General features: G+C 39.9%; 1 protein-coding gene and 2 pseudogenes across 1 annotated transcript in view; 1 reads left to right on the plus strand and 2 right to left on the minus strand.

The window, feature by feature from the left end:
- LOC125316001 overlaps positions 1-4,037 on the minus strand; it is a 5,961-nt gene extending 1,924 nt beyond the window's left edge. The window contains exons 1-3 of the mRNA XM_048282644.1: positions 3,954-4,037; positions 2,572-2,643; positions 2,300-2,352 (exon numbers count right to left, since the gene is read on the minus strand). Coding sequence (XP_048138601.1) covers positions 2,300-2,352; positions 2,572-2,643; positions 3,954-4,037 — 209 coding nt within the window. The remainder of the gene's footprint in view (positions 1-2,299; positions 2,353-2,571; positions 2,644-3,953) is intronic.
- Positions 4,038-7,985: 3,948 nt separating this feature from the next.
- LOC125316058 lies at positions 7,986-10,417 on the plus strand (annotated as a pseudogene).
- A 646-nt stretch (positions 10,418-11,063) lies between these two features.
- LOC125316059 lies at positions 11,064-11,949 on the minus strand (annotated as a pseudogene).
- Between the last annotated feature and the right edge of the window lie 798 nt (positions 11,950-12,747).

Here is a 12,747-nt window from a genome sequence, read left to right on the forward strand (position 1 = left end):
AACACTCAACTTTAGCATTTATCTCAATTATATCGAATTTTTTTTGTTATGTAAAAATCTCCGACTTTTATTTTTGTCTCAATTACTTAGTACTATGAAAAAAATTAGCTTTTGTTTCAGTGCAGCAACCTCTACAAAAAAAAAAAGCATAGTATTTCCCAATTATATCCAAAACCTTTTTAATCTCATAAAAAAATCTCACATTTGTCCTAATTCTACCACCTTTAGCTTTCCGTTTATAATTACCGTCGGTTAATTCTATGTGATATTTCCATGTTGTTGATGAATTACATGTTAGCTTTACCTCAACGAAGGCGGCATGGAAAAAAACGCTATAACTTTTTTCTCTTATCACTTCCCTACCACATTGCCAAAGATATAAAATATTGAAGATGATGTGTTTCGAATTTTTCTCGGCACTTGATATTAAAGAACCACTAGACGTGGAGATCTAATAATTTATATGAATGATCTTAAATCTTAGCATTCCCGCAAATTTACTTGTTTTCAAATTTCGACAAGAAAATTCGAACCACGTAGGATCATTTAGCAGTAAGTATGGACGAAGGCGGATTGTGATAGAATTGGGACAAAACTAAAAGTTATGGATTTTTTATGAGATAATTTTTTTAATATAATTGGGACAAATCCTTTGAAGTTCGGAAATTTTTAGGTATTAGCGAGATAGAATTGGGGCGAAATTAAAAGTTGAAATTTTTTTTATGAGATAAAAAAAAGTTTTGGATATAACTAAGATAGAGGCTAAAGTTGAGAATTTTTATGAGAAAAAAAAAGTTCAGGATATAATTAAGATAATAGCTAAAGTTAAGGATTTTTTTTTTTTGTTGAGTATTAGGCCCTCGTCAATCATCATTGCTCCTGACGCTAGTGTTTGAATCGAGCCCTGATCAATGTCTCCTATAACTAGAAAAGAAGATAGAAAAAAAAAATTATTTTCAATATGTTATTAGATGGTGATTTGTTGAGGTCATGAAGATGCCATTTAAATATAATCTCGTAAGAAGCCATACATGCTAATTTTTAACCATATGGTGTTTTAATTATCCAAAAAATTTACATTTGTGCATTTTTTTTATCAATTCAATCCTAAATTTATTAAATTGTCAATTGAGTCATAAACATTTTCATATCTTACCAATTGAATCCATCTAATATTGACAAAAAAAAAAATCATCCAATCAATTTTGACCGCATGCCCCAAGCACTAGCCTTCCTACTGGAGGTCAAGGGACTCGGGCCTAGGCTAGTGAGGGCCACTCGTCCAGAGCCCTCACCCGGGTCTAGTCAAAAGGCGACCCTTGCCTAGGGCCAGGCGAGGGAGGAAAAAAGGAAAAAAAATATTACTTAAATAATATTAAAAATTGTGCACATCTTCATCGGCCATATGTGAGTCAACGATTTCCAACCAAAAGTTAAATAGGCTTAATAGATAAAATTCAAAAATTCAAGACTAAATTGAAAACGATACGGTAGATTTAAATTTCTTGGACAATCCTCCCCTCTTGTGAGCCATCTCGGGGTTCCAAGAACATATTTAGTGCTCTTTGAGTTTCGAATAGTTGTCAAGAAAAAGAAAATCAGAAATGGAGTTCAGGCTAGGATGATTCGGGGTTTTGAATTACATTGTCGAAGAAATTTTAAGAAATGGAGCTCAGGTTAGGATAGTACAGGTTGGGCCCAAGAGTTAGGTCAAGTATGAGTTGCCCAAGCTACAGTATACAAAAATGGGTCAATATTGGCAAAATCAATCAATTCAGACCAAACTCATTTTCAGCCCGCGTTAAACAGGTCTAATTTTAACATAAGTAAGACGTTGAGCCCTCACAGATTTTCAATCAAATTTGTCGAAAATCTTGGAAAGCAGAAGGCATTCGCTAACATTTGCACAAATCATTTCGAGATTTTCTCAAATGCTTTCCAAAACAACAGTCTAGTATTCTTAATCCACTAGCTGGGTTACTGCCAAAAAGATTTATAGCAAACCAATGTGATATTTCGATGCTGATTTGATTGCATCATTTTTCATGTATTACTTCCGTCACGGGTTATATAGGCGAGTTAATTGACAGACAAAAACTGCTCAAAAAAAGAATTCAAACAAACCAGTGTCACGTACAAATTTAACAGGGCTCAAAATATATCAACATTATCTGCACTCTTGACAAGTTGGCACCACGCATGCTTACAAGACTGCATAGCAGTTACCTCCTCGTTTTCCATAACTACCATCCAAAGACATACCACGTGGCCCAGTCGCAACCTACAAAGAAGTCTGTACGGGAAATTGAAGCCCACGTTCTCAGTTCTTTCAACGGGCCTCATACTGAATGACTGCAAGAATCACAAATCAAAGAGGGTAAGCAATTGTTTGTTCTAAGAAAGAGAAGTAGAAAGAGCAGAAAAATATTAAGTTCAAGAACATGAAAGAAGGGCTAGAGCATTTAAGAGACTAGAGAAAGCTCCTCAGCCCTGTAACAATCATATCACATGCATGGGTCCATGGAAGATGTGCAGAATGTTTAAAGGTAAACGTGTATCCTTCCACAAAACCTCATCAACTACAAGAAGTATGTCCCCAAGTCCATTCTTTTTTGAGAACTTCCAAACTGAACTTGTCTGAATCTGATAATCACGCACATTCGATCATGAATGTAGATAGATCGAGAAGTACAAAAAAAAATCACTGTGTCAAAACCGACAAAAAGATTCTATAACAGAGGGGGCTATGAGTCTATTACATTAGACTCAGGTGCCCATAAGTCACCAATTCTACAGAGTCCAGGTTCCAAAGCTTCAAAGGCATGGACCTCCTCACTCCAGATCCATAATAATAAAAGCGGTTGACCCTCTTTCTGTGAAATGATCTTAAGCAGTACAACCTAGACAGGACAGCTCATAATTTCTCCAACCAGCAAAATAAAAAGCAATCGCCTTTCATTCTTCACAAATTCAAGCAGAAATATATATACTCATCGGTGCGTAACAAAAAAGTTTCAGAAAGGTTCAGGACTTGTTCTAACTTTATAATAAAATCCAACGATCCTTCTTGCATATATGCCTATGTGGCAATATCCCATTGTCCAGTGAGGCTTTTGCAAGGTACCCCTAGATAATCATGATTGAGAAACCTTGCCAATATGCTTCTTCTTTGATGAGGTAAATCTACTTTAACAAGATAGAGAAACAAAGCTACATAGGTCATAGAATGGATTTAACTTAAAATAGAAGAGCTCAATACACAAAACTAAAGCAAATTGACTTTTTGTACATACAATATCGAAAACCAATAGGATCCGACAAAAAGCTAATGATCTAAATATTCTAGAAGCTTTCTAACCTGACTGTTCAAACACAGAGAATATGATACTCTAGGTACTAGTACTAGATTTAGACAAAATCCATTCAACAAAAGATCCTCCAAACCCGGTCTCATTTAAAAGAAAGTCCACACAATGAGCCTCCTTCAAAGAAAACAAGAGAAGGAAACAACTCTCCAAAGATGTTGCTCCAAACTACATACCAAGTTCCGCATACTAACAAGTTTAGACAGTTTCATTCTTGGAAACTTAGCTATGGGACCTTGCAATGCCCTCTAGGGTAATTTTATTTCCATGATGGCTACAAACTGCTAAACTCAATTCATTCAGGCTCAAAATATCTACAGCAAAACCCTGTGGACCAATACCCGACAGTCACTCCAAGCCGAGTCAGCACCAATCAGACTTGAGGCTAATTCAGTTCGAAGAACAACAATGGAACCCAGTTCACTGCATGCCAACTAGCTGTAGAAATCAACAACCAAGACTATCTATTCCCAAAGGCAATTGCTCCCTCCAGTTTGAGGATTGCGGTCCACATAGTCAGTCAGCGCCCGAACAGAGTGCAATTAAAAAAGACCATGGTCGAGCAAACTCAGGGCGACGTGAGCTTACTTCGGCGTGTTCGCTTCTTGTAGAGGATGAGTCCAAGCCCTCTCTACACTGGATCACGTCCCCGGGCTTCAGCGTGTTCTCCATCCCGCAATCTACGCCCCATTATCAACCACCACCACCACCTCAATGCAAATCAAAACCCACCAAAAGCGCAAAATCGCCGAACTAGTAACCGGGCAACCACTGAAGCATCAAAAGAGAGATGACTTGACAAGAAGAAGAAGAAGAAAAGACTTGCCTCCGCGATGTAGCTGACCGGTTCAGGCTGAGGTCCATGGATTCTCTTAGGGTTTTCCAGTGCGAGCAGCGAGCGAAGAAGCCGCGGAGATATCTTCAAATCTGTTTTGGAGAAAGGTTAAAGGAGGACGCGTCAGGGTCATTTATATGCCGCTTTCTGTGGCTGATCTTGGGCCCATCGTATCAAACTGTTCTCACAATGTGATGGGCCCATTTCGACCCGATATTCGGATCCATCGGAATCGGAACGAGACGGATCATTATACGAGTCCATCCACCCGATTTGCTTTTGATTACCAAACCTTCTTTGCTTTTGACAAAAATGAAAACTATCAAACATTAAAGAATATTAATCCGCTAAACAGGAGAATATAAAATTTCATAAAATTCCATAAGTATCATCTGAGATTAAAAAATCAATCGGATATTAGATGTAAAAGATCTTGCGTGTGGTGTAGAAATCTAGAAAGAACCCAATTTTTTTTTTTTTTTGAAGAATAGAAAGAACTTAATTGGTTAGACTAAAAGTACAAACTTTATTAGTTAATAGGGAAAAGGTTACTTTTTTTTATTAAACAAATATAAAATAAAAATCAACATCAAAACCAAACTAATAACTTCGATAAACCAAACTTATCGGTTTGGTTGAAGATGGATTCATAACTTTAAATTTTTCAACGGAACACCTAATTGCCTCTCCCACGAATTTCTCGTTGATTACCATGAAAATGAAACATGAGATTTGGTGAAAAAATATTTTCCCTACACCCAGTTTATCAAATTAAATAAGGCCAAGGAAAATTGTTGAATTAGTCATAGTGTTATTATTTGATTGTCAATTCGATCGACACTTTATGATTTTTGTTAATTGAGTCTTAAAATTTTGAGCAAGTCTTTCGATCGAGTTTTTGCTAGAAATGGAAATCCCAACGTGATAGTGTGCCACCTAGGATGGATTTGATGATAACTAGTTTGCCCCTCGTCCCCGGTAATTTACGGCAAATTAATTGGTATAATTTTATCGAAATTTTGCACAAAATTTAGGACTAAATTGGTAACATTGAAAAATTATTTACCATTTTTTGATTGATTGGGTGATTTTCCCAAAAGCAAAGCAATTTCATAGGGATAAAATGCCGAGGAAGGAATCGCCCAAGCATAATAATGTTTTCCTAATAAAATTCGTGGTGTCTTTTTGTGAAAATTTTACATGAATCTAGACCATATCGCGAAATGGGCAATCCACGATTAATTTGTGCCAATCACATGGCCAAGTCCAGGTAATTTTAGAGGCTATTGCAAGTGCAACTCTCTCATACAAAAATGACCTTGTGTTGAGGGGAAAGTGTTTTCTTGGTTAGTTTTTTTTTGGACTTTCACTCGTTTGATTAGAACCGAAAATGACAATCGAAAACTTCAATAAATTAAAAAAAGACAACCGAAAACACTTTTTGGTCAACGAAATATTAAGTGCATAAAATTATGAAGGTGAATTCATAACTATAAAGAGATGAAAACATTTTCGAAATTGCATCTCTTGAATTTTTCAATATTTTATTAATTTAATATTTTTTTTATTTCCTTTTTGTCTTTTTTACTTCTTTCTCGATCGGTGGCCGAGTAAAATAAAACAAATAAAAAATTAAAAAAAATTAAAAGTTCAAAAAAATTCTCTCGAGATAAAATCATGAAATTGAAATAATTTTTCAAATGAAATCCAAACACCGAAAAACATTTTGATCCCATATAGTCTACCATTTTCCTAACAATAATTTTACGAATATTTTTTTATCACGAAATTTTGAAAAAATTTCAAATAAGAACACAGTGCCATCTTTATTTCAAAAAGGGCCTGCCAAGACATTTCGTCATTTTCTTTTTGATTTTCTTTTTTTTCTATTTTTTTCCTTTATTTCTATGTTTACCCTCTGTAGTGTTCATCCTCTTCAATCCAAGACATTGTTCATCTCATGTTTACCCTCTGGGTTGTCTCTTTTTCTACAAAATTTTTCCCTTCGCTTGTGGCACCCATTTTACAAATAAGGCTTCTCATTACCTTGCCGACGCTCCATGATGGTCACACCGCCGCTCCAGATCTATTTGTCGCAAGGCTTGCCGGGTCGTATGACCCCGACGTGTTGCTGTTGGGGACTAGCGACGTTCTAGGCAGACGGAGGCTCACCAGAGACTCAAGGCTCGCCGTCCTCAATAAATGGCGGTGGTGATGACCGATTTCCTTCTAGCGTTCTGACTAAATGTGGCCCCTGAGATTGTCGAGCACTTCTCCACGAAGACTTGGCAACAAAATTGTTGAAATTGTCTCTTTTGGCCTCGTCTTGCCCTCGCCGGTTGGGTTGTCTCTAGGCGATGAGCAATGCCCTTCTTACGTAACAAAGGAAAAATATAGAAAAGGAAATGGAAAAAAGGAAATGACGAAAATGTACTTAGTCTGCCCTTCTTTTGAGACAAATAAGGAACTTAAAGCCCTTATTTGAAGCTTGAGGTTCGGTTCAAATCTTTATTTAAGAAAATGAGAGCACTTCGTATTCTTATTTAAAATTTTCTCCGAAATTTTCTCCCAACCAAACGTACACTTAGAATTTTTTTTTTTAGTCACATCACATGTGAGCATAGATTAGAGTTCTCACTTGCAGTTACATCACCAGTCCCCACAAAGCTCAATAGAAATTTCTAGTCCAAGTCAGACTTTGCAAGTCCCTCCTCGGTTCAAAGCCGAGCGCGTAGACAATGACTTAGAGATCAAGTCCTGAAATTTCTTCATCTTCCCCTGTTTTTTTTTTCTCCCGTCTTTTCTGCATGAACCCCACCAAATTCCACTAACCTAACGCAAAGTTTGAATGCCTTTTATCCCCCCCATCTCTCCAATCGCAACCCGCAAAATAGTCAACGAGAACCGATCAGTCTGCCCACTAATGTTGACTCGGGGAATCTGTCGAGGGACAGCAGAGGAGGGGCTCAGTTTTTCAAGCATGAGAAGCAGCTGAGAAATTGAGGTCCGCACACCAGAAGCTTCTACTCGTCACTAAATTATTGAGAATCTTGAGATAAAGATGCAGAGGAGGAGGAGGGACAAAGAAGTTGGAAAAATTCATGAGCCCGCCAAATGGTCTTCTTGATGAGGCGGGGGCCGTTCACATTGTAACATCTTTTAATCCGGGTCAGCTGAGTAGTCAAAGGCGCACATGATAACCATTACGTTTGTCTGCGTTTTTTTTTTTTATTTTATTTTAATTTTCAAGAACAGATTGGGAACAGAAATTCGTTTAGTAATGTAATTTCATTTTTCTATTAATCCAGAAATAAGTCTAGAACAAGAATTGAGAAGTAGGAAATTTCTAGAAATTTTCCTCGTCTGGAACAGAAATAGAAATAAGAATTCTTTTCACCGATCGCTTCCTCTCTCTTGCATTCCTGTCGCATTCCGCCGATTATCGGCTAACATTTGCCGGTTACCGTCTGTTGGTCGCAGCCTAGCATCTGTCGTATGAGGTCCTGCGACTAGCAAACATAGAATTTTGATGATGTTATCAAATGTGCCGTTGTCAGACACGTTTCTCTGTTCAGAAATTCATCCAATGAATAGAAAAAGAAAAATCTATTTCTGAAAGCAGAAACAGCTCCCGAGAACATAATGATTGTCATTCGCTCCTAAGCTTTTGATTTAGCGTAGTACCCTCGACGTGGACGGTCGATTGTGCGAATCCGAATCAGTGAAAAATCAAAAGGTTCGGGTACCCGTGTTGTAAAAAACTCTTCTCCTCTTCTTTTTTTTTTTTTTTTTTTTTTGAGTTTTGGTGGAATGAGAGTGACGTGGAATTAACAGGATCCCTGAGGAGCTTTTTATATATATTTCATAACTTCACTTTCTCTCGCAGAGGGGCAAGAATAACAAGAAGAGAAGAGGAAGCTGCTTTTGTGGGGAGGGAGAGAGCAGGGGAGGGAGATGAAGGAACAAATCATGGGGAGTCCATTGATGATGAGGTCATACGAGAGCACTCCAGAGAGACCCTTCTCTGTGTCCGAACCGGTCAGTCTGCTCCAAAGCCCCTCTTCCTCGGATGGCTTCAACTCCTTCAAGATCGGTATGCAACTTTCATGCATCCTCTCTCTCTCTTTTACAGACACTAGTAGGCAAAGATGGTGGCTTTAGCTGTGTTAGAATCAGCGGAATTGCTTCTTCTGTCCCTTGGAAAGTATGTTATTGCACAGTGAATAGTCTGCTAATCAATGTCAACTGCCCTTTTTCTCCCATGAGGTGTGCTAATCTTTTGCTTTATATGCAACCAGTTTTGGTAATTGCCTAAGATCTCGCGGTGAATCGGGGCTTCATATGACCTCCTACCAAGTTATGATGCCGGAAAGGAGTAATCTTATGTTTGAATTCTATGTTTTTTACATGACTAGCGAAATTCGGCCTGTGCAGATGAGGAGGAGACCTACCTGGGGGCACCAGAGAAAGATGGGCAGGAAGAGCAGCAGTTTCGCCTTCCGGGTCCCGGGACCACGGTATCATACCATATACATATTGAGATTCGCAGTTCAGTGCGACTCATGCACTTTCCTTAAAAGATGAAACATCTTCCTTCATAGCGGACACTAAATTGTTGCAGTGAAGCTGGGGCGAAGTTGTCGGAGACGGTGAAGGGCAAGCTGAGATTGGGGTAAAGATCGTGCAAGGAGGAGGGAGAGACAGCATATTCAAGCAGGTGTTTGGGATGGAGGAAGGGGAGGAGTTCCTCAAGGCCTCGCAGTGCTACCTGTCGACCACCGCCGGTCCAATTGCAGGCCTCCTCTTCATCTCCCACCAAGAAGATTGCCTTCTGCAGCGAGAGATCCATCACCTTCCCTTCCCATAATGGGAAGCTAGTGAGATCACCTTACAAGGTACAACTCCAAAAAAAACACAAATCAAGCTGATAGTTTCCCCATTTCGGGGACTGAAAAAACTCTGATGGAAAACGCAAAACGCAAAATGAATCAATGAACAACACTGTTCGATCGCTGCAATCTTTGCAGGTTTTGATACCGACTGAGAAGATAAAGCAAGCGAACCGGAGCGAGAACGTGAACAACCCGGCGCAGAAGTACATAGAGATACTCACCGAAGATGACTACGAGTTCTGGTTCATGGGGTTCCTGAGGTACGAGAAGGCCTTCAAGAATCTTGAGAAGGCCATGACAGTGGCTAATAGAATGTAAAGGGAAGCAACAGAGATGATGTTGTTCAACTTAGTGAGATTAGCGAACTCCCTGTGCTGTCCTAGTGAAATGTGTTTCAGATGCAGGGCATGGAAAGAGTGCACTGTAGCAGAACATCCAATTTTGTGTCATTAGCATCAAGTGCTTTTAGATGGGAGAATAATAATACATGTGACTGTTCTCTATTATGCAAATTGCAAAATATATTCAAATCGAACACCATGCGGTTAATGTTGTTTCTTGAATTATTCAAGAACAAACATGTTAGGATGGTGTTTGCGCAATTTCGGATGGTGTTCGCGCCTTTTGTTGATGACAATCGCCTCTGGGCCTCCCCGGTATATCAATGGTGAGCACTTTCATCAGTGCATTGCACAGTTTTTCTTTGGCACGCTTTGTCATATCATTTGGACTGAACCGAACCATATCCTCTTCAGGAATCGGACTCTATTTTTGCCAACCCTTTTCAAGCATCTTGTTAAGGTGGTTAGGGATAAAGGCCTCACTTTCGATCATGTGGGAGACACTCCCCGAAATAGAAGGATACAAGTCAACTAGGTCATATCTCCCTCTATCTTTGGGTGATCTGCTGCTGCTGCTGCTGCCTAGCTTTTATGCCTTCGCTTCCTGTTGCCCGTTATTTTGGCCTTTTGTAATTAGTTGTGCACCCGTTGCTGCCCTGTTTTTTTATCAGCCATAACATCTTTGCACCCGTCGTGACATCCCCAAGTGTCACCATGGACACGAGGTTTTTGTATTCGGTTTCCCTCTATGTAATTTGCGCCTTGAAAAGTTAATATACTTCTTACTTTACCAAAAAAAAAAAACGTGTTAGGATCTACGATTACAAGGAGAGCAACTTATTTTAACTCGAGAGATTTATTCATCTCTGCCAAAAGCAAGTGAAAGCATAAAGTATGCAAGAAATAACTAGCGTAAATTACTTGACCTGTTCTTTCACAAGCAGTCTAAAGGATTATAAGAATGTGTTCGATCAATTTACATGGAGAGAATTATCAAAAAAGTTATCAACCTTTTGAAATTTTACCAATTCAACTCTAAACTTTTAAGTTTGTCAATTCAGTCATAAACATTTTCACCTTTTGCCAATTCGGTCATATTAGCTGGAAATCACCGACGTGGACGCCGACAGTCCAACATGACACCATTGGCGCCGACATCATTGGTAATTTTTAATAACATTTTAATTTTTTCAAAATTTTATTTATTTATTTATTTTTATTTATGTTTCCTTTTTTGCCTTTTCTTTTTCTTTCTCTCTACCAGCCTTAGTCGAGCCGGTGAAGGTTGAGGCATGGGCCTTGAGGGGTGTGGGGGGGTGGACGGGGGCCGGAGAAAAGGAAGAAAAAGAAGGGAAAAAATAAAATAAAATAAAAATATTAAGTAAATATTAAAATAATATTGAAAATTGTATACGTCATCGCCGTCGTTGCCACGTAGGACGGTCGGTGTTCACATCAGCGATTTCCATCAATAGAACTGAATTAGTAAAAGGTAAAAAAGTTTAGGACTGAATCGGCAAAATTAAAAGGATTGAGAACGAATTGACAAAAGCACAAAAATATTTAAGACTTTTTAAATAATTTTCTCAATTTACACGTCATTTGTAATTTCTTCTTTTGAGGGATGGAATTTTCAGCTCACGGGCTTCTTATTACACATTTATAATACCATTACAAAGATCAGATTTACGTAAGATAAATTCCAGTACGGATTTATTTGGCATTTAAAATTCCCTTCCCTTGCGTGTTGCCTGAAATATGCCTCGCATAATCTGCATGCACTTTCGTCACAACACACGCGCTTCATGCCTTCTTGAACTGGACCCTAAACGGCTCGTCGCTCAATGCCAAACGCCGCGTCACGCCTTCCAAATAAACCCCGACGTCCCTACATATCACCTTGCAAGTGTCGCACACCGCGGGACAAAACACGAGCTTGTAATCCTTGTCCATCTTCTCGATCTTGAACCAGTTGCTTACGGTCTCACGTCCCGGGTTCCCCAGGACCCCGCCGCTCATGACGAAGTACTGCTTCGATATCCCGTTGTAAGGGGCGAGCCTCCACGCCGTGGACTGCACACAGATCGTCGCCGCCTCGAACCAGATGTTGAGATCGGTCAAGAGGCGGATGGCGCCGGCGTCCGCAGGGGAGAATCTGACGGGGAGGCCGTTGGAGACCTCGTGCTGTTCCTGGACGACCGCGAGCGGACAGGTGCCGCTCCTCGAGGCGCCTAGCGTGAGGCCGCCGCCTCGGCCCGGACGACCGGGAGGATGTAGTAGCTGACTCCAGTCTGGAGCTTGTGGCCGTCAATGTCGAGGACCGGGGACGATGCATTGGAGGGTTTGGGGGAGAAGGAGAGGAGGAGGAAGAAGAGGAAGAGGAGAGAGAATGGGGTGAGAAGTGAAGCTTTCATGTCCATGGTGTGATGTGATTGATTGGTGTGGAAGAAAGGTGGGTGAGTCGATATATATAGGAGTGGGATAGGATTTGGAAGAACAGATGGTGCGAGGTGGGTGAGACTGCAAATGCATTGATGTGGTTCGACTTAGTTAAAACGACATTGAAAGCGGGTAACTACTAGTAACCCCTTAACAAGGATAACGTTGGGGAACTCAACGCGATAAGAGGACGATTTGCTATGGATTAAGAGCTGATCGGTTCTTGAAGGTCGGGCTAATTAATGGAGGGAAGGACAAAGTCCAAGGTAATTTGCAGAACGTCGACGTCTCTTATCAATCTGACAAGAGATTTGTCCTTGGCCGTATAGGATGGAACCTTTCCCGATTCGGACGTGTTTCGGTCAAACAAATGACAAATCCTCCTACCTCAACATCACGTGGGGACTTGCCATATTGAGCGGATGAGAACATGGTACACCGCTTGGATTTATTACATCGTTCGTGGGCACCAAAATTCTGCGGACTTGAAGAAAAGACAGAGGCCGGAAAGAACAACTTATCGACCTCGTCACGAGTATATGAAACAAGCATTGTAAGAGAGAAATCCGACGAAAAAATGCAAGCTCAAGCGGGGACAAATTTGGCCTCCAATGATCCGATCTTGAGCTGTCTCTTTTAGCTGGTGTGTTGGGAAGGCAGATTGAAGTTGAAAAAAAAAAAACCGAATGGAATTGTTCTTACATCTGATCAATGGAACATGAAGGAGTCTATTGCGCGTTGCCTCGTGCGAATGTGGATCTGGATCACCGATTCACAACTCACAATCAAACTAAAAAGTCAACATAGAAAACACCATCTTCGGGGCAGTGACTAAAATTTTGAACCCATAAAGGATTCTGGAGATACCCAGTCAA

The sequence above is a fragment of the Rhodamnia argentea genome, chromosome 7 (genome assembly GCF_020921035.1).
Source record: "Rhodamnia argentea isolate NSW1041297 chromosome 7, ASM2092103v1, whole genome shotgun sequence".
NCBI lineage: Eukaryota > Viridiplantae > Streptophyta > Magnoliopsida > Myrtales > Myrtaceae > Rhodamnia > Rhodamnia argentea.